At 55.9% G+C, this 20,681-nt stretch overlaps 2 protein-coding genes and 1 pseudogene across 3 annotated transcripts in view; 1 reads left to right on the forward strand and 2 right to left on the reverse strand.

The window, feature by feature from the left end:
* Positions 1 to 782: 782 nt before the first annotated feature.
* Unc13d (unc-13 homolog D) lies at positions 783 to 17,945 on the reverse strand. The gene is made up of 32 exons (XM_050140481.1): positions 16,926 to 17,945; positions 16,223 to 16,258; positions 15,877 to 15,984; positions 15,702 to 15,761; positions 15,544 to 15,610; positions 14,996 to 15,179; positions 14,253 to 14,297; positions 14,049 to 14,117; positions 13,869 to 13,938; positions 13,601 to 13,705; positions 13,386 to 13,478; positions 13,205 to 13,308; positions 9,376 to 9,493; positions 9,179 to 9,303; positions 8,986 to 9,076; positions 8,847 to 8,903; positions 8,669 to 8,766; positions 8,308 to 8,359; positions 8,100 to 8,230; positions 7,858 to 7,978; positions 7,404 to 7,547; positions 7,112 to 7,210; positions 6,740 to 6,946; positions 6,516 to 6,584; positions 5,427 to 5,506; positions 3,795 to 3,900; positions 3,648 to 3,719; positions 3,141 to 3,224; positions 2,926 to 3,046; positions 2,619 to 2,742; positions 2,027 to 2,223; positions 783 to 1,205 (listed from the first exon to the last, which is right to left on the reverse strand). Exons 1-32 carry the CDS (start codon positions 17,040 to 17,042, stop codon positions 1,084 to 1,086), a joined length of 3,276 nt encoding a protein of 1,091 aa, XP_049996438.1. The 5' UTR covers positions 17,043 to 17,945; the 3' UTR covers positions 783 to 1,083.
* LOC126500554 (uncharacterized) lies at positions 15,314 to 15,422 on the forward strand (annotated as a pseudogene).
* A 166-nt stretch (positions 17,946 to 18,111) lies between the features above and the next one.
* Wbp2 (WW domain binding protein 2) overlaps positions 18,112 to 20,681 on the reverse strand; it is an 8,228-nt gene continuing 5,658 nt past the window's right edge. The window contains exons 5-8 of one of the 2 annotated variants that reach the window (XM_050140373.1): positions 20,228 to 20,362; positions 19,882 to 20,007; positions 19,260 to 19,336; positions 18,112 to 19,148 (exon numbers count right to left, since the gene is read on the reverse strand). In XM_050140373.1, the coding sequence (XP_049996330.1) occupies positions 19,095 to 19,148; positions 19,260 to 19,336; positions 19,882 to 20,007; positions 20,228 to 20,362 (392 nt within the window). In that variant the 3' untranslated portion in view covers positions 18,112 to 19,094. The remainder of the gene's footprint in view (positions 19,149 to 19,259; positions 19,337 to 19,881; positions 20,008 to 20,227; positions 20,363 to 20,681) is intronic. The other variant, XM_050140374.1, reaches the window with a different exon arrangement.

Raw genomic sequence — 20,681 nt, forward strand, 5'->3', positions numbered from 1 at the left:
AGGGGACCCTCCACACACACCCAGCTGTCCAGAACAGCTACTCAACCTCATGGTCCCCCAACACCAGATCCCTGTCCTGGACAGCGATCACAGTAACTGCTAGGTAAAGTGTGTTCAGAGTCATGGCTGAGGTGAAGCCTGCAAGGTGGCTCAGCGGTAAAGGCTCACAGCACCCAAGTCTGACCGCCTGAGATCGATCCTGGAACCCATGGTAGGAGACCCAGCCCCTGATACACACTGCTCCAGGGCTGACCTCTGCTTCCTGGCCACAGGGGCTCCAGGAGCCAGGTGGGGCATGCACTATATTCTGAGGAGGAGGCAGGCATGCAGGGCCTGACAAACCTGGGCCCACTGCGAGCCAACTATAGACTCTCCGAGGGCAGTGGGTGATGTGTTATTTTTATTTTCACTAGGAACATTTCTAGGTGGCAGGTGCTGTCTGAGGGAGGAAGCCTATTCTGTAGACAGCCAAACTGTCCTTTCTGCTGCCGCCCCATCTGTGCCAACCCTGCTTCCTGCCAGCTCTCACCTCCTGCACCAGGGCGGCTTTGACAGGATCCTCTTGCCCTCTAAAGTCTGCCCACAGCCCTGGTCCCAATGCCTGGGCCCTGCCCCAGTAGCCGGAACTGGCAGTCCCTGAAGGCAGATGGCCCTCAATGATTCCTTTCCCAAAGAGGCTTTTCTGGAGGGAGGAGCAGAGACAGGAAGTACTCCTCTGTGCTGGAATGTGGCGGGGAACACAGACCAGGGCAAGAGGGGAGGGGCAAGAAATGACAACCATCTAGGTGTGGAGCACACCTTTAATTAATCCAGCACTCATGAGGCAGAGGCAGGCGGACCTCTGAGTTTGAGGCCAGCCTGGTCTGCAGGGCTAGTTCCAGGACAGCCAGGACTGTTACACAGAGAAACCCAGTCTTAAAAACAAAAGATAAATACTGGTCATGGTATTCCAGCACCAAGGGCTGTTCTGCCAAGAACTCTGGGCTCTCTGCCTACCGGCTCTCCGTGTGTTACCCCAGAATGAAGGGTGGTTTCCTTCCCTCTGTAAGGAAGACCCTAAACTTCCAGGCTTCACTTCCATGGCTACCGTCCCGGGAGTGGGGCATGCTGGGAGGCCTGCTTAGCTCGCTGCCTCCTCAGCTTCACAAACGCCTGGGCCTCGCGATCTCCCTTCCGGCTCTCCAACAACTGCAAAATTGGATCCCCTGTGGAGAGAAAGATTTGAGGGTCAAACTCCTGGTTAGAAAATAGTGCTGGTCCACCCCTATGCCAGCCTTGAAGGAAATTGGTGGGGCACACAAGCTAAATTCCACAGGTGTGTCTTGACAAACGAAACTGGAAACATGATGGGTCGTGGGGTGGAAACTACTGCCTCTTTCCAAGAGAACCCGAGGCCAGACAGCTAACTCCAGGTGTCAACTTACTCCCTTGTAAGTGTGAGCCTGCTCACCAACTTGTGAGAGTTGGAAGTCAATACCTAAGATATTTTTTAATACAGTCCAGCTGGGCGTGATGGCGCATGCCTTTAATCCCAGCATTTGGGAGGCAGAGGCAGGTGGATCTCTTTGAGTTCAAGGCCAGCCTGGTCTACTAAGCGAGTTCCACCACAGCCAGGGCTACACAGAGAAACCCTGTCTCAAAAAAACAAAATAGACAGGGTCCTTACTATGTAGCTCTAATTGGCCTCAAGCTGACAGCGATCCACCTGCCTGGAGCTCTGGGTTTAGAGGGGTGTGCCATCACACCCAGCCCTGAGATACTTGAGTGTGTCTCATGACACACAGGCATAGGGACCTTTCTGTTCTCAGACTTGGCACTTGTGCCTTGCACAGAGATCAGGCCGCCAGTCACAGGAGCTAATCCGTTTCCCCACCGAGAGAAGTGACATAATTACTTTCAGAGCTTGAATTTCACTGGTCTCTCCATCAGAGCGGAGATATGTGAAATATTCAGCAAGCTGAGCCACGGTGCCTGTTCTACTGGCGTTCATCTCCCAAGAGAGCCCTGCCCTGGGACTCAGGCCTACCGTTAGGCACAGGGTAAGTGAGAGGCAGGCGAGTCTGAGGGGCTTCGCCAGGCTCCTCACAGCCGGTCAGTCCAGGCACCCTGCAGAGTGGCAGGAAGGCCTCCCCCTCCAGGTCATCGGCTCCCAGCCTGTCATGGTCCAGCACGGTGAGCAGGAGGCATGCCCAGTCTTTTTGGCATGGCTCAGCAGGCACCAGGCTGTCAGGGAGTTAGGTGCTCAGTTAGTTCCCTGCCTCACTCAAATCTGCCATCAACGGTCCCTTCCCTCCAACATACAGAGTCCCCTATGCTGAGAACAGCAGTTGCCTCTCAGCCTGGTCATCTCTCACATGGCGTAACACCCACTCTCATCATGGGCTGACTTTACAGCCAGAGGTCCTGTGACCTCAAGGCCCATCTTCAACAAAGAGCAGATACCTGAATGCCTCTGTATTTGATTGGAATCCATCCCTTCCTCCCAGGGACGCATACACCTGTCCCAAGAACTCTTCCCCTCAGGCCCAGTGTGGTCATCTCAAGCACTCCTTATAGGAGGCGGGGTATCGAGGGAGGGAAAAGGGTGGGGGGATAGAGAAGAGTAGGGACCCACTCACAATTCAAAGGTCTCATCAAAGAGTGGGTGAAGTTCCTTCTTATGCTTCTGGGTCTCCCTGGGGGCCAGCTCAGGGAATTCATGTCTGGGTTCCAGCGTCAGCTGGACAAAGGGGTCACTGGCACCTGGCAAGTGGCCCGGATGGGGGCGTTGATGACTGAGTTCCAGCCACCACAGCACCCCACACTGCCCCCCCCCCCCGCTGTTATCTCTTAGTCCCCTCCTGATAACCAGAGGAAATGTGCTCAGAGCTCCCGCTGAGCCTCCAGGATCCTGGTGAGGAGAGGCCCAGGGCAGCCAGTGCTCACCATTAGAGTCCAGAGGCAGCAGGCTGGAGGCACTGAGCAGCTCCACGTGAAGCTTCTGCTCAGAGGCGCGGTAGGAGGCCTTGATGGTGACAGCACCCAGCGGCTCAGAAGTGGTTTCAGCCTGGCATGGGATCATGCATAGGGATCAGCTGGGAGAGAGTGGGGCGAGGCCCGCTGTCACCCTCGGAGGGTGCAGGGCAGGAGGAGTACCTCACCTGCTGCTGGATTCGGCTACAGAAATACTTCTGGATGAGCTCCCTGCTGGAGGCCGCCTGCAGTTCCAGGTCCCTCTGCAGAGCCTGGAACGGCACATCAGGGCATCTACCCAAACGTCTTCACGCCTACCCACACTTACGCTGCTGCCAGGCCCCCCTCGCAGAGGGTAAGAGGCCATAGGAAGTGCTGGGCCCTAGGACCACAGAGAGGCAGAGGTGCCAGACGGCCTGCTCTGAGCACACTCTCCCTAGTGTGGGCATGTAGGGACCCTGAGCCTAGAAGGACACTACACTTACATTCTTTCTTTCCAGCATCAAAATTTGTAATGACTTTGAATAAGAGGCCCAATGTTTTGTATTGCACTCCGTTTCATGAGTGATGTAGCTGGTCCTGGATACAGGTGGATACAGAAACACAGGCTCCCTGCCTTGACCTCTTAATTAGGGCCTCATCAAAAGACCCTAGCTAGGCCCCAGGGTCGTTCCCCACACTGCTAAGACTCCTACCTGGAAGGTGGCTGTGTGCAGGGCCTCTGGCGGCAGACCACAGCCCTCAGCATGGAAGCAGACCTCCAGGCTCTGGGGAAGAGAAAAGAGGTGACCTCAGGTACCCCCAGGGTTAATGTCCTCCCAGCCGCCAGTAGGTACAGTTACCTGAAGGGCTGCCCTCAGCCTGCTAGAGGCCAACGGCGAGCTACGCTGCGAAGATGCCACCTCCGCCAGCACCGTGAGCGTGTGGGTCCACAGCAGAGTCAGAAGGCTGCCAGGTGCCAGACACAGGCCAGGCAGCAGGGAAAGAAGCAAAGGTACTCTTCAGAGAGGGGCGGCCTCGGGAACCCAGGCTCCCCCTACCTCCCCTGCCCCACCTCCCCGTCCACCAGTTCCGCAAGTGAGGCTGGAGCAAAGCTGGCAGAGAGGGTACCGACGAAGGGTTGCCCTGGCAGAGGGTGTAGGGGGTGGCAGAGGGGGTACAGAGGAAGGGTTGCTCTGGAAGAGGGTGTAGAGAGGGTACCGAGGAAGGGTTGCCCTGGCAGAGGGGGTACAGGGGAAGGGTTGCTCCCAGAGTGAGAAGGGGGCAGAGGTCAAAGGAGTTGTTAATTCCGTCAATGCATCTCTTAACCTCAGTGGAGAACGCTCTGCTCTTGAGGAGTCGTGCTTTAGCAAACCACTAAAGTAGGAGAGGAAAAGCTGGACCCAGGGTAAGATAGGATTGCCGCACACAGCATAGGTAAGGAGAATAAGATGAAGACAAGAACAGGAGCTGAGATCTAACATGCAGTCCCGTAGAGCTGAGCAGGTAAGGATCCTTTTGATTTATTTTTTCTGTATATTGGTGTTTTGCCTGCATGTATGTCACTTTGAGGGTGCCAGATCCACGGGAACTGGAGTTACAGACAACTGTGAACTACCATGGGGGTCCTGGGAATTGAACCCAGATCCTTTGGAAGAGTGGTCAAGGTTCTTAACCTCTGAGCCCCTGAGCAGGTCAGTATCTTCAACAGGCTCTGTGTCCTGATGGAGGATGCCTGTGATGGGGGCGTAGCTCAGGAGTACAGCGCTCACCAGCATGTGGGGAAGGAGGCCTTCGTTTGAAGTAGTGAGTGAACTCATTTAATACTCAGCAGCATCAGGTACTGTTCTAGATGTTTCTGAGCAAAGCTCTTGTCTTAGTGGAGAGTTAATTCTCATTTATGTGAGGAAAAACAGAACAGAACAAAACAAACAAGAAAATACTCAGCAATGGCGTAAAGAAATCCGAGCCTACAGGGGCCCTGCTTGCTGCTCAGTAGGAGGAAAAAGAACGGTAGGAGGAAGAGCCCAGCTGCCAATCAGGGCCCAGGTTCCACCTGGAGGCAGGTGAGGCTCTGGACCAGGGCTCTGCACGTGACCACTCATTCCTCAGGAGAGCCTGGGACTGGGATCATGGGCAATGACAACTTGGACATCTTGAAGCCACTAAAGAGGAAAAAAGAACCCAGGTATCCAGAGCCTACACTTTGAACATCCCAACCAGAAGTCTCCCCGAGCCCCAACCGGGGCTCATGCCTGGACCATGAAGCAGTCAGGGGCCCTGAAGATGGGCCTGGGCTTGGAAGAATACAGGGAAAAGCTTGCCATGGTCAGAGCTCGGCAGAACAAAAGGGGCCAGAGAGAGAAGCAGAGAGCTCCCTGTTCCTGAAGCTGGTTGGATTCTCCAAAGGAAGTCACCAAAAGGATTCCCAGCAAGCCACCAACCCAGAAACACATGGGAGCAGAGGGCCGTGTGGGTCGGGGGCTGCCCCATACCTGCTGAAGTTCTCCTGGACCAGGTTGGTGTTCATGTAGAACAGTTTCACCTCTAGGAATTTCATCAGGGGCAGAATGGCCTAAGACAGACCAAAAGGACTCAGGCCTGTTTTAGTTCAGACCTCACTCACACTGTCCTGACAGTCCCATCCCCTAGGCGGGGAACAAAGCTAGGCTTTTGTGTGTTGGGTGTTGCAATGTCCTGGCTGCTCTCTCTGCTCCGACCACACCATCCTCGGCATCCTGTGGACCCACTCTGCACCTGCCGCCTCAGGACCCTGCTCTTCCTGGAACGCCCTTCCTCTAGGCATCTCACGGGACCCTTTCTCACTTCCTGTGGGCCTTGGCTCAGCTGTCACACTCAGAAAAAGGCCTTCCCTGACCACTATCGAAAAGTCCAACCCTTTGACATTTCCCAGCGCCCCCCCCCCTTGTGTTTTATTTTTCCTTTTGGCACTTGTTATCTATCACACTATGTAAGTGTGTGCGCAACCGTGCACACAACTGATGGTGTGTCAGTCGTTACAGTTATACCATCGCTGTAGTGAGCACTATCTCTGCATCTAGCTATCCATTATGCCCCCAGAGAAGGAAGCCCTAGGAAGGCAGGGGTTTTGGTTACACTGATTTAAGACCAATGATTAAGTCAGTATCTGGAACCATAATGTGTGTTTACTCAACATTTGATGAGCTAATGAATAACTCTTCCCCAAACAGTCAGAGGCACGGTGATCCACTCTCCCCTTTACACACGAGGGGCTTGGGTTCAGCTGGCTGGCATCAACGGGGTGGCAGAGGTGATAAGCCTTGGGAAGGATGTGATCCCAGACCCATGTGTTCCAAGGGCTACAAAACTAAGCTGAGCCTCCTGAAGTGAGCATACAGCACCCATCAGTTCTAGGAGAGCCTGCGGCATGACCCAGCCTGCCTTACTGAACATCCAAGGAGGACACTGAGGCCCATGGGGACATCACACCCGGGTCAAAGTTGGGGGACTGATCCGACATCCTCAGGACCTTCAACTTCCATCTACCCAGGCTCTTTTCACAACCCCAGAGGAGAAGGGCAATGAACAGGGCCATTACTCACGTCCTCAGGCGGAACAGACTCCTTGATGCCAATGAGTTTCTGGATGTGGGTGGCAATGCCCACCTCCAGCTGGGGACACAAAAATCAGGGAGACCAAGAGAGACCAAGTGAGCCAGGGGCAATCCAGAGAGTGGGCTTGAAGTTTGGGGTCAGGGGATAAACATCAGCAGCTCGGGTTCTGCTGAGGACCAGGGTAGGCAGGGTCCCAGGGGATCGGACAGTACCTGCTTAGCCAGGGTGCGGACGCCAGTACGGATCTCATGGCCCAGCCCGGCCAATGCGCCCTGCAGCTGGGCATGTAGTGTGTTCTGCAGTTGCCCCTGCTCCAACACGGCTCCGACCCGCTGCTCCAGTGCCTCCCATGCCAGCTGAGTGGGCAGCTTGTCGATGATCAGCCGCAGTTGCTCCATGTTGTTGACCACCACACACAGCTGGGGTGGGCATGGGCACAGGGATGCAGAGCCTCTAGGCAGATCCACCCCTCCCCTGGCCAGCCCGTCAGTCCCCCCAGCCCCCTCAGCCCTCAGCCCCCCAGCTCCCCAGCTCCCCAAACCCTCCCAGCCTCCCAGCCCCTCAGCTCCAGCTCTGGGTCTTACCATGTTGGCTGCCTGACCCTGGTCCTTCTGACCTACAGACAGCTCACGGGCCCGGGCCTTTATAAGGCTGCAGTAAACCAAGGCCAGCCGGCAGGTGTCCTAGGGTGATGGACCACAGAAGATGGAAGGATGGATGGGTGGGGCCCTCAAAATGGGTCAATAGAGGTGTCTTGGAAATGAGGCGGCGTTTAGGGTGCAAGCTTTGTGGGGGGCCGGGAGCCTGTGAGGCACTGGGTGTGGCAGAATCGAGGCTGTCCTAAGGGGAGGCAAGGATGCAGGGGAGATGCCATACCTCCACAAATTTGACAGTGATCATGAAGGCCTCCTCGGGGTCTGGCCAGTCCAGTTGCCGGGCGGTATGGCTGATCTGGGCAAAGCAGGTGGATAGATCCACGGCGGAAGTGCTGTGCTTGGTCAGCTCACCCAGGGGCACCAGCTGGGGGAGGGGAGACACTCAGGAAACAGGCTCACGGCAAGTGGACACAAACCTACTCCCCTAACGACCAAGCTCAGCTGAGTGGAGGCTACCGGGAGGATGATAGCAAGGCTGTGCCCGCCGCTCCTTCAGCCTACAGGACCCCTAGGCACAGAAGAGCCTTGGGATATCAGGATGCCATATTTTTGCACAAAGCAGGCCTGAACAGTGCCCGGATGAAGGAGCTCAGAGATGGTTAGAGACTTCTACTGGCCTGGAGGTATCCACAGAGAACCCAATCTCACTCCCAAATCTAGGGCCCCTCCTGTACCGAGTCCATGTGCACAGCACGCTGCACCCGCTCCAAGGCCACACTGTAAGTCTTCTGCAGCCACGAGGGGATGGCTGGCTGGAACCAGCGGTGGAAACCATCCAGGGCCAGAACTCCATTGCTGGGGAGAGTAGAAGCTTAGCCTGCAGGAGGCAGGGGCTGGCCTTGAGCCCAGCCCTTGTCAGTCAGCCCTTGTCCTTCCTGCACGCCCGAAGCCCACCTTCAAGCCACTTGTTGCCCACCTGTCTGAGGGGACTGGGCCCAGCTGGTAGAGCTCCTTCAGACTGATATAGAGTTGAAACAGACTCTCTCCCATGTCTGGAGAAACAAGGCTCCCCACTGCCGCTGTGTGGTCCTGTACCCTCTTGGCCACCTACGAGGAAAAGCTTGTCAGGGAGGGCTGTGGAGCTAAATGGATGGGTGCTATCTGGAGATGGCAGAGGGTCTCACCAGCCACTGCAGCTCCTGGAAGGCCACGGAGAAGAGGTCTATCTTGAGGACACTGGAGGAAAGGCGGTACGTGTGACTGTGGTGCCCACCAGGGTCCCACAGGCCCATCGGCTCCAGAACCCCAGACCCGTGGGCTCTGCCCGGGCCTGGCCCAGCGCCAGATCCATCAGCTCCGGACCCATTGGCTCCAGATCCATTGGTTCCGGACCTGGTTCCAGACCCGGGTCTTATGTGTGCCCATCAGGGTCCCACAGGCCCATCGGCTCCAGATCTGGCTCCAGTCCCATTAGCTTCGAACCCATTGGCATGGACCCAGCTCCAGACCCAGCTCCAGACCCAACTCCAGACCATAGGTGCTCACTTGTGGAAAATCTTGTTCCATGTGTGTCGGCACTGGTACAGATCAGCGATCACATCCCGTACCAGGCTTAGCAAGGCCTTGCCAGCCTCCAAGATGCCCTGGGAAGGATACAGGAGGTTGAACGGGGTTACAAGGGCAGATAGCACATATCCACCCTCAACCCCGTCCCGGAATCTACCTGCACCATGGGCTGATGATGTTGCTGCATCAGGTGAAACCATTCAATGGTGCCCATCTGTTGGAAGATGGGGAGGGAGAAGGGAGGGTTAGTGAGCAAAGGTCCCTGCCCCGGCCCCCACCCCAGGGAAGGCACCTACCCGCAGAGCCTCGGAAACCTGCTGGGACAGTGGAGCACTGTCTGGGCACAGTTCTCCAAAGGCCTTTGTCTTGCACATCTGCACCAAGACTCTGGAGGGCAGAGCGCACTGTTCAGAGGCCTCCCACCCAGCAGGTGCCACCCCTGCACACTCAACCCTGACCCCCTGCAGCAGCAAAAGGGTAGCCACTGACCTGAGGAGCGACTGCAGCCTGGATGGGGAGTCAGAGACAGACAGGGGAAAGACGGAGCGGAACTTCCGGATGAGGGAGAGGCCATAGGCCAGCAGGGAGGTGAAGGAGGTGGCCAGTTCCTCCCGCTGCGAAGCCAGGAGATGTTACAGGATGGTCGGGCCCTCCAGTGCCCAGCCCACCTCCCTTACACCACTCACCTGTTCTGCTTTGAGCCGGCCCTGGATCCACTGGTACTCAATGCTGGTGATGGGGTGCAGGAGGCAGCTGCTGGGGAACTCGAGGCTCTGGTAGAGGCGGCTGTAGGCCAACCACTGCCTGCAGGGACAGGAAGCCCTCAGCAGGGCCCAGGAAGGCAACATCTCCCCGTTTTATCCACCAGTAGAGGCTGAGCCAGTGACTGATCATGTGACTCTCAGGACCTCTGCTTCTACAGATGCTGTCCAAGTCACCTGACTTTTTTGTATTTTTTTGTTGTTGTTGTCTGTTTTGTTTGTCGAGACAGGGTTTCTCTGTGTAGCCCTGGCTGTCCTGGAACTCGCTCTGTAGACCAGGCTGGCCTCGAACTCAGAGATTCACCTGCCTCTGACTCCCAAGTGCTGGGATTAAAAGCATGTGCCACCACCACCCAACTGAGAGAGGGTCTCTTACATATCCCTGACTGTCCTGGAACTTACTTTGTAGACAAGGCTGGCCTCTAACTCAGAAATCTGTCTGCCTGTTTTCCAAGTGCTGGGGTTAAAGGTTGAACACTATACCCGGCTTCTTCTGACTCTTAAATTGTGCTTTGTCTGGATAAAACCTCAGAACTAGGCCAGGCAGTGATGGTGCACGCCTTTAATCCCAGCACTCAGGAGGCAGAAGCAGGTAGACCTCTTGAGTTTGAGGCCATCCTGGTCTACAGAGCTAGTTCCAAGACAACCAGGGCTACACAGAGAAATCCTGTCTTGAAAAAAAACAATAAAACAAAAACACTTCGGTGCTGGGCAGGATGAAGCATACTTTATTTCTCCATCTTGGAGGCAGGTGGATCTCATTGAGTTAGAAGTCAGCCTGGTCTACATAGCATTTTCTAGGCCAGCCAGGGCTACATGGAGAGACCTTGTCTCAAACAACAACAAAAGTCCTTCACTGTTTCTGGGTCCAGTAAGATGGCTCAGTGGGTAAGGATAGTTGCATCTGTTGGGGCTAGAGAGCTGGCCCAGGAACTAAGAGCTCTGGCAGAGGACCTGAGTTTGGTTCTCAGCATTCACATCAGGAGGTTCATAACTACCTGAAACTTAGGCTCCAGGGGCTCCAGTGCCCTCTCCTGGCCAGTCAAGGCATCTGCACACAGGTGGTATGTGTTCACACAGACAACACACACACACGTACATATAAATAAAATAATTTAAAAAAAATGAAGCTGGGCAGTGGTGGTACAGGCCATTAATGCCAGCACTTGGGAGGCAGAGGCAGGCAGATCTCTGTGAGTTCAAGGCCAGCCTGGTCTACAGAGTGAGTTCCAGGACAGCCAGGACTACACAGAGAAACCCTGTCTCAAAAAACCAAAACAATAAACAAACAAGTCGAAAGGATGTGTGTGTACATGCATGTGTGTGCATGTAACCATGTGCATGCATGTGAAGGCCAGTGGTCAAGTCAAATATCTTCCTTAATCACTCCTGAACTTTCCCAAATCCACTAGACCCCCATCTCTGCCTCCCTGGGGCTGGGATTTCAGCTACGTCAATCCACACCCTACCAGGATGCTGGGGATTGAACTCAGATCCTAATGTTTGCAGAGCAAGCATCTTCCCACTCTAACTTAACTGAGTAGCTGAGAACAACCCTGAACTCCCCATCCTCTTGCCTCCACCTCCCAAGTGCTGAGATTACAGGTATGAGCCATCATGCCTGGGTAAAGCCTGAGGGTTTCTTGTTTCCTTTGCAAAGTCAGACTTAGAGCTTTGCACCCATGGCACTAGCGTTCACTCATCAGCCGGAAGCTCTCGGAAGGGTAACGGCACCGAGCAGAAAAGAATAGCGACAGCTTGAAATCTGCAGGCAAGTGGATGGAGCTGGAAAACACCATTTAGAGTGAGGTAACCCAGACCCAGAAAGACAATTATCGCATGTACTCACTCTTAAGTGGTTTTTAAACATAAAACAAAGAAAACCAGCCTACAAATCATCATCTCAGAGAACCTAGACACCAATGAGGACCCTAAGAGAGATATACATGGATCTAATCTACATGGAAGTAGAAAAAGACAAGATCTCCTGAGTAAACTGGGAGCATGGGGACCTTGGGAGAGGGTTGAAGGGGAGGGGAGAGGCAGGGAGGGGAGCAGAGAAAATGTAGAGCTCAATAAAATCAAGAAAAAGAAGTATGACTGGAGACTAGACAGGGACTGAGCTGGATGAGGCTATGGGGAAAGCAGGGAGCAACCAGGGACAGGCTGAGGTCCGTCCCTTCCGGGACAGCTACAGGCTGAGGTCCGTCCCTTCCGGGACAGCTACAGGCTGAGGTCCGTCCCTTCCGGGACAGCTACAGGCTGAGGTCCGTCCCTTCCGGGACAGCTACAGGCTGAGGTCCGTCCCTTCCGGGACAGCTACAGGCTGAGGTCCGTCCCTTCCGGGACAGCTACAGGCTGAGGTCCGTCCCTTCAGGGACAGCTACACGCCAAGCTCCTGAGAGGGAGCCTGGCCTCTCTCTCGCCTCACCCACCCCATCTTCCTCTGCAGGAGCACCTCACATAGCCCCACCAGGACCACCCTCCACCTCCCACCCCTGCTTTTCACTTAGAGTCCTGGTCATAGCCAGGGCTCAGGGGACATTCTGACCTCCTCCTGCCCAGCACCCAGTTTGACCATTCTTCTCCACTTCTCATAGGCTGGCATGCCAGTCACGCAGGAGTGTTCCTTCTTGGCATTCCAAGAGGCTGACATAGCTCAGGGGACATGATGGCCCTTGGAGATGTATTGTCATTTCCAGAGGTTTTGTTTTTCTGAGACAGGGTCTCACTGTATACAGTGAGGCCCAGAATGGCCTCAAACTTGCTGCAATCCCCCTGCCTCAGCTTTTTAATGCTGAGATCGATTACAGACATGTATCACCAAGTCATTTTTGATATCAGTTTCTGAGTATCAGCTCTTTACTGCTGTGAGCCTGTGACACTGGGAAATGGGGCTGGAGAAGTCAGGCAAACACAAAAGCCCAGGGCTCAGGCCAACGTTCAAAATGGAGGCCAAAAGCTGGGGGTGCTGGTGACGCACACCGTAAATCCCAGCACTCGGGAGGCAGAAGCAGGTGGACCTCTGAGTTCAAGGCCAGCCTGGTCTACAGAGTGAGTTCCAGGACAGTCAGGGCTACACAGAGAAACCCTTTCTCAAAACAATAACAACAACAGAAAGAGAGAGAGAGAGAGAGAGAGAGAGAGAGAGAGAGAGAGAGAGAGAGAATTCCTGTTTCATGAACAGCTAGAATCTGAGTTGTGCGCAAAATCTCCAGATCTGAAAGTTTGTTAACTGACTCCAAACTTAAAAACACAGTTTGGGCCAGGTGGTGGTGGCGCATGCCTTTAATCCCAGCACTTGGGAGGCAGAGGCAGGTGGATCTTTGTGAGTTCGAGACCAGCCTGGTCTACAAGAGTTAGTTCCAGGACAGGCTCCAAAGCTACAGAGAAACCCTGTCTCAAAATACCAAAAAAAAAAAAAAAAAAAAAAAAAAAAAAAAAAAAAAAAAACACAGTTTGGGGTGGGGTGGGGGGCTGGAGAGATGGCTCAGAGGTTAAGAACACTGACTGTTCTTCCAGAGGACCCAGGTTCAATTTCCAGCTCCCACACATCAGCTCACAACTGTCTGTAACTCCAGTTCCAGGGACTCTAACACCTCACACAACTTTCATAAAATAAAACATTATAAACAAACACAGTTTGGACCCGAGAGCACACTCCTGAGGGCTGTTTTTTGAGGTGCGAGCCTGTTGGTTAGTGGGCAGGGCAGAGAAGGTCCCCTAGGGGTTCTGAGCAGGGCTGTGTACTCACGCCATGGACTGGTGGAAGTCCGACAGGTCCTTCTGAGTGGCATGGAGAAAGAGGATGGTGGCACCCTGGGGACTCAGCGATGCGTCCCAGGAGGCGCTGCCGGCCTAAGGGAAATCGTAGAGGCACATCGGGACCAGGCAGGTGGCTCTGGGGGGGATTCAGCTCTGGCAGACAGCCATACCTGGTGCTGGGTGACTTCGTAGGACACCAGCTGCTGCAGGAGGTGGAAGTGCACTGTGTAGCTGGGCTGGGAGCGGCTGGCCGCCGTGGCTCTCTGCAGTAGGTTCAACAGGGCTATGAGCAGAGAACCCCATGCCGGACACAGCCAGCCCTCCCCACATCAGGAGGGTTACCGACAGAGGAAGACACAGCTGCTGGCCCAGGCCCCGGACCTACCCGCTTGTGAATGAATTGGAACTGCAGGTGACACTGGCCGCGGTCTGGGTAGGTCTCTGTGCAGGGCTCTAGTGGGTACCACTGGTCCTCTCGGCAGTGCAGGTCCTAGCAGGAAAGACAACAGTGACGAGCCTCAGAACCCCGCACAGAGCCGAGGCGAGAGCAGGGAGGCAGTTGGGGCGGCCCCCAGGCTCAGATTGGGTCAAACCTGAAGTCCTTCACCCTGCCAGCCCTCGCCTCTCTCCTGGCCCTTCTCCCCGGCCCGTACCTGCAGCCTCAGGACCACGTTCCCCAGAAAGTCATCCTGGCCTTTATCCTTCCGAGCTTCCTTAAAGATCCTGTTTTAGGCAGGTGAAAGGTCAGCCACCTGGGCACTCAAAGGCAGAGCCTGTCTTTCAGGAGGCAGGGTGTCTGTGAGTCTATTCCTCCCTGAGTCTGCAACACCCACCTTCGGAGCCCATGCAGGTCCGTGAGCTCCCCAAGTTTTTGTCTCACGGATTCCACAGTATCCAGGTCCCTGTTGGCCAGAAGGTAGAGCAAGAGGTAGGGAAGGGGTCCATGACCTCATCAGTAAAGAAACTTTGACACATTGTCCCTGCAACCCACTGCCTCTTTTTGTTCTCATCCCCCGGGACAGGGCAGGGCCACTCACCACATGTCCAGGTGGAAGCTTGCGTTGGTTATGTCCTCAAACTCCCTAGGGAGAAAAGAACACGTATGTTTAAGGACCTTAGCAGGGTAGGACACCCCATGTACATGCATGTTGGCCCAGGCCACAAGCCCAGAACCTGCTGTCCCCAATATCACCCACTGTGTGGAGTTATAACCCCTTCCTGCCTAGTTCTCTCCCTTTTTCATTTTTCGTTGGGTACAGGATCTTTTTATGCAGTCCTGGCTGGCCTGGGACTCACTATGTAGACCAGGCTGGCCTCAAACTCAGAGAGCTGTCTACCTCTACCTCCTAAGTGCTGGGATTAAAGATTGCGCCATACCACCCACCCCACCTCAAACACTTTACTGCCTTCTTCAAGAATAGGCTGGAAGGTCCCCTGGCCACCAACCAGCCAGAGATACCCAACTGTGCCTGCTTTACAGTCATTTGGCAGGGCCTTGCCATGTAGCCCAGGTTAGCCTTGATCTCTCCAACTTCCTGTCTTATTCTCTGGAGTGCTAGCATTTCAGGTGTGCGACATTACATCAGCAGGTTCATGATTGGCATTCACGTCACGGATCTGTGCCATCTAGCCCCGTCTCCCTCCAGCTCTACTTGAGGACCGAGGGCTGAGCTCATTCTCTTGATCCAGGAAGATCACTGATCTCATTGGCTGGAAAACCTCCACCCCCGAGGAGACCGGGATGGGAGCAGCGAATAGAGGCTGGAATGGGACCACGTACAAGATAAAGGTTTCCTCCCAAACAGGATTAAGCGTCTGGCTTTTGACTTGGGTGCGGTGTGTCTGCTCTTCAGGGATGGTGTGTTTCACTACGGCCTTCTGTCGACGGCGAGACGCCGGGCTGCCCTCGGGCACAATAGCTCCCTGCTCGATGATGCCCAGCAGGCAGTAGGGGTCACTGAACCCTGGCAAGGAGTGAGGGACAAGACTCCAGGAAGTCAGCCAGGTTTTCCTTGAATTCCATCAGCTCCTGGGGCCCAGCCTCCTCCTGGGAACGCTGGACAAAGCTCTAAACTTGGCATCTAAACACAGGAGTCTAGTCTACGGCCATACCACCCTGAACGCGCCCGATCTCGGAAGCTAAGCAGGGTCGGGCCTGGTTAGTACTTGGATGGGAGACCGCCTGGGAATACCGGGTGCTGTAGGCTTTTTTAAAAAAAAAAAAAAAAACCACAGGAGTCTAGCAGCTGGGGTGTTTGGTGAATGGGCTCTCTGGTGAGGAGTTCAAGGCGAGACTGATGGGGTCCCGGGGCTCCCCCAAACACTTACCACTGACATCCTTGCCCAGAATGCCTTTGGCCTGTTTCACTGTTGCCTTCAGACAAAATATTGGTTTCTGGAAGGATGGGAGTGGGCGCTGCCTGAGTCGCTGAGAGGCCCGGCTTTTCACGCCCCCTCCTTGCCCAGGGTGCCCTGGCCCAGGTTACCTCGAGCCCCCCAACACGCTGCAGCATCTGTTGGTGCTCCTCGGGATGCACCTGGAAGGCCTGAAGAGGGCAGAGGTGTGGGAGGCTAGGGACACAAGATAAGGTAGCCTGGTGGGAGGGGAGGGTTGAGCCTTGGTTGTAGGAAGATAGGTAGGAAGATGGGAGCTGGCTTTACCTCCTGCAGGTAGCGTAGCAGTTCTGAGTCCTCCTTCACGTGGTTGGGCTCTGGCTGACCCAGGCGGTGCAGGACAGTGTAGAGGGCTTCCTCATACAGCAGGTCCCGCTGAGACACAGCAGGGTCACCTCAGGAACCCTGTCATCACCCAGCAGCCCTCCCTGACGCCCAGATCTCGGGCCCAGAAAGGGACAAAGAGGCACCAGTGCAGTGAAGGCTGAACCTCAGAATGCTCTCTACGCGGTTGTGAGAGCCGCGTCTGCCTCTGGGGCCTGAGGGGCCTCCCTCAGAGAGGATGTAGGGCTGCTTCCCACATCCCCCACACTCTCCAAACTCCACCTCTTACCTCTTCTGAGGAAAAATGGTGGGACTGGACCTGGACCTAGGAGCAAGGTGAAAAGACAAGCTGTTCTCAGAAGCTCGTCTAGCCAGGCAGGACGACCCAGGCCTGAGACAGAGGGACCATAGCACCTCAGCCTCTCGGGCCTCTAGGCCCACCGAGTCCCCTCACTTGTTCCAACACAAGGCTCCCCGAAGGGCTCACCCCTGGGTCATTTTGCTCATCCCCTGGCCTGCCATGCCTGAGGTCCATGGGCGTTCAGATGGCCCAGCAGTGGGCTCTCTGGCACCTGCCCCCCCTTCCTTCCCCAGAGGAAACAGTGGTGCTTATCAGGAGGCTACCGGCTCCTCACCCCAGCTGCGGAAGTGAGGCCTAAGAGCAGGGGAGGGTGAGTAGGGGGGAATGCCAGGCAGGTCTGGGGTAGCTCAGAGGGGTCCCTAGGCAGCCCACTGTCATTGGAGATATTCCTTCAGGGGGCGGATGCCTTCAGAGAGCAGGGTCGGAGGGACAGGCCCACCAAAGGGAAGAGACTAGGAAAGCCCACCGCGGCTCAGAGAACACATGGTGGACCTCTCTGTCCAACCACCACAAGGCTATGCCCAGGGCCATCGAGGGCAGGTGGGTGGGGGCAGGCAACCTCCCACATCCAGGCCTCGAGACCGCAGCGCCACCCCCTAGGCTGGTTCTTGGCCCTTCATATCACTCCTACCTCATGGGTGGTTTGGGGTGGTGGATCCTGCAGGTCTCTGGCCCTGCGGCGCCTTATCTTGATGGCCTGGCGCAAGAGTGGAGGGCGCCGCTGGGGGTGGGAGAGGTGTGTCGCCATGGTGGCTGACTCTGCCCTTCCCTCTGCCACCCCCTTAGCTGCCGGGTGAAATCAGCGAAGCCGCAGGATGATGCAAAGAGCCCCAAGGTACCACCCTCTGCTAGGGGAGGGTGGAGGGATCGAAGGGCCAGGGTGTCACTGCCTTGGAGGGCCTTCTCCCAGGCTCCCTGCACCTTCCTTCAGCCTCAATCCTGGCAGGATCCTCCCCAGCCAGGAGCAGAAGTGGACCGAGTGGGCGGGGTAAGCCCCACCCACCGTCCCATCGAGGCGCTGGGGAAGAGTCCAGAGCTCTTGGCGAGGGTGGTAAGGCCAGGCTATATGGCAGCCTGCCTCAACAATGCCTGGGCCAAGGAAGCTGACCTAGACCTGTGGTGTTCTCAGCCCAAAGTTTTCTGAATGGGTCCCAGATCTGGGTTAGGGTGGGGCAGACTCAGGGCAGGGACTCCTGAGAAGCATTTCCTTGCCCAGCAGTCAGCTGTCCAGCCGGCTCCACCCCACAGGTGACATTCCAGGGGTGGGATGGGGCTACTTGGTGTTAGCCGGGACAGAAGGAGGCGAAGCTCAGGCCCACGACTGATGGTCAGGAGGGTACTCCTTCCCTAGCCCCGAGAGCCCCTGGGGGTGGGCGGCAAGGCCTTGCGCAGTCTGGGGAGCGTTTTGGTCAGGAGAGAACCCTTCAGAACGGGGATCTCTGTTTCTTGACAGTGAGTGGTGTGCAGGCCTGGCTTAGCTTTCTTCCACCCTCTTCTTCCCCTGGGTCTGGGGGCAGTAACCAGCCCAGCCACACTCCCCCACCAGAGTCCTGGCAGGCCTGGGCTGGCTTTCCAGCCTGTGCTCGGTAGGGGATCAGGAGTTCAGATGGGATACAGGCCTTGTCCTGCCCCCAGCTGGCAGTGGGTGACCTTACGAACCACCCCAGGCAGATACAGAGGCCTCTGTAAGAAGGCTGGGAACCAAATGCACCGGTACTGACAGGAAACAGATCTCTAGCCCCACCTCCCAGCAGCCCCTCCTCCCAGCAGCTCCTCCTCCCGGAAGTCCTCGCCCTGGTCACCACACAGAGCCAGTGTCCAGTTACTTCATTTTACTATATTTCACAGTTGTAGCAAACAAATCAAGGTGCAAACAGGGTTTATTTCACATTAATATATTAACTGGATTTTTCTGTGTCAAATAAATAGGGAATTCTCTTTAAATAACCATCTCCTCATTTTGCAACCAGACCAGGAACAAGAGCAAATCTTAGTACATCCAGGGGGCGTGAAGCTCACACAGGGGCAGATGGCAGGTGTCAGGTCCCATGGTTGGAGGTGCTCCTTCCCAGACCAAATGGCCTCATCGGACAGACATGTATTCTCCAGCATTCCTGTGGAGAGGCCCCTGGCAAAGGGTCAGGAGAAAGCGGAACTAATTCCCAGAAACTCCACCAGAGGGACTTCCTCCTCTGCCATGCCTTTGCTTCTGATGCCACCAACTACTGGAGGCTCAGGTGAAATACCCAAAGACAGGGGCAACAGAATGGACAAGGACAGGACAGGTGTGGCAGGCTGTGACTGAGGCCAGAGCCTGGCCAAAGGGAACATGGACTGATCACACACTGGGACAGTGACCTTCCAGGGTCAGGCGCATACCAGGGGGAAGGAATGTGAACACAGCCTGGCAGGGTCTAAGGGGGAGACCCTAAGGCTGCTCTGATAAGCCCAAGATTCAGGCTGAGGGGGCTGGACTGTGGTGGAGGAGTGGCCAAAGAGTCCCTCTGTGGGAAGGAGCTACTGCAGTGGGGAACAAGGAGTCACCCATGCTCCCGAGAGCCCCAGAAATGGTGAGAAGGAAGCTAGATGGAGCAGCGCCAAGGGCTGAGCTAGTGTGGGAAGCTGGGAGGCGCTCGCAGAGGCCAGGAGCCCCAGCCTTCCATCAGGGCTGGTTCCTGGTAACTGTTTATAATCAGGACTGGGGAAGATCAGGGTCCTCCCTGGCCTCCCAAAGTCCCAGATGCAGCTCGATGGGAGGCCCAGGAAGGGGTCGTCCGAGAGGCAGGGAAGTGGGCATAGTCTACTGGGTCTTCTTGTCCTCTGGGGGGTAGTAGGGTGGCGGCGGAGGCTGGCTCTAGAGGAAGAAACAAAGATCACGTGAGAAATCGCAGAATGAACTGTGGTCTCTTTTACAGCAAGCTCCCAGGCTGCGGGACAGAGAGGGCAGAAGGTCTCACCCACTCACCGTGGGCATGTAGACGTTGTGTGGGTTGCCTGGGTTGTAATAGGCGCTGGCAGCTGCTTCGGCAGCCTTAGCCTCAGCTGTGAAAACAAACACAGGGAGGAATGGCAATGAGCGACAATCCCCCTGCCTCGCCTGAGTTCAGGGCAGCTGGCACTGGTGACTCAGACCACCAAAGGCTTCCGTGACTTTCCTAAGCACCTGCCATGTGCTGGCACTGTCCTTTACGGTCCCTTTACGTGCCCTTGGCATGAGTCTGTCAGGTGGTCCTGGTGACCATCTGTAGAAGAGAACACTGAGGCAAACAGGGTGACCCTTCCCAGCCCAAGGTCACTGCTGGTTGAAGGCCAACCTCACCTCACCTCACCTCACCTCCAGACTGTTTTTCATGTTCTGTGACGCAGCACACAAAACACAGGCCTAGCTCATGACAGGCAAGGACTCATTGAACCCCACCCAGCCCTTGGAATACAGCTTTTCGCCACCAGGTGGTGTGTGAGCCAGAACCCCTTCATTATTCGAGGCTCTCTCTCCGCAGGCTCCAGCCATCCTGTGGGGTTCTCTGTAAGACCCCTGAGGAGAGACTGCTGGTCCTGAAGGACGGCAAGCAGCCTACAGGCCTCACCTGCGGGAGTGGAGGGGGCACTGGGGCCACTGACTGGAGGCTCCATGGGCCCAGGATAGGGTGGCGGTGGGGGCTGTACATATCCCATGGCTCCATCCATCATGGGTGGTCCCGGATAGAACTCTGCTTGGGAAGAGAGTGAGAGAGACAGTGAGCAGCCCCGCTTGCTTCCCTCACAAGGCTACTCCTGGGAGTGGCCAGTCCAGTTCCTTGGGGTGCCCTCTAAACTCTCCAGTGTCTGCTGGGTCTAAGGTAGGTGAAAGGGCACATCTCCCCTCTGCAACCTGAAGGTGTGGTCAGTGGGCGGGTGGGGAGGCAGAGGCTGGGCAGCAAAGGACACACTCACCAGGTGGGGGCGGTGGGTAGGGGTAGCCAGGAGGGCAGGGGTACATTCCATTGGCGACTGGCGGGGGAAAGACATAGGCCCCGCTGGGCATGTAAGGGTACCCATAGGCTCCATTAGGGGCTTCACCTCTGGAGGCTATAAGTACAAGGGGAGAGAGAGATGAGTGTTGCCTGCCTCAGGACTGATGGGTCCCAGAACTGTGCCCACAGACGTGCCCTGTGACCATTTCACTACCCACCCCACTGGGTCTGCCTAGGTCACCATGTGGGGAGGGGAGGGTGGGAAAAGAGGCCAGAAGGCAACAGGACAGAAGCCAGAGAGGAAGTGGATGGAGAGGTAAAGGGGTGGGAGTTGGAGGGGAGGGGAGGGGTGGAAGGGAGGGTGGAGGAGAGGGTGGGAGAGGAAGGGAGGGCGCAGGAGAGGATGGTGGTTGAGGGGAGGGGAGAGGAGGGGG

Source organism: Alexandromys fortis, unplaced genomic scaffold (assembly GCF_014885135.2).
Source record: "Alexandromys fortis isolate MF-2015 unplaced genomic scaffold, M_Fortis_MF-2015_v1.1 scaffold_39, whole genome shotgun sequence".
Lineage (NCBI taxonomy): Eukaryota > Metazoa > Chordata > Mammalia > Rodentia > Cricetidae > Alexandromys > Alexandromys fortis.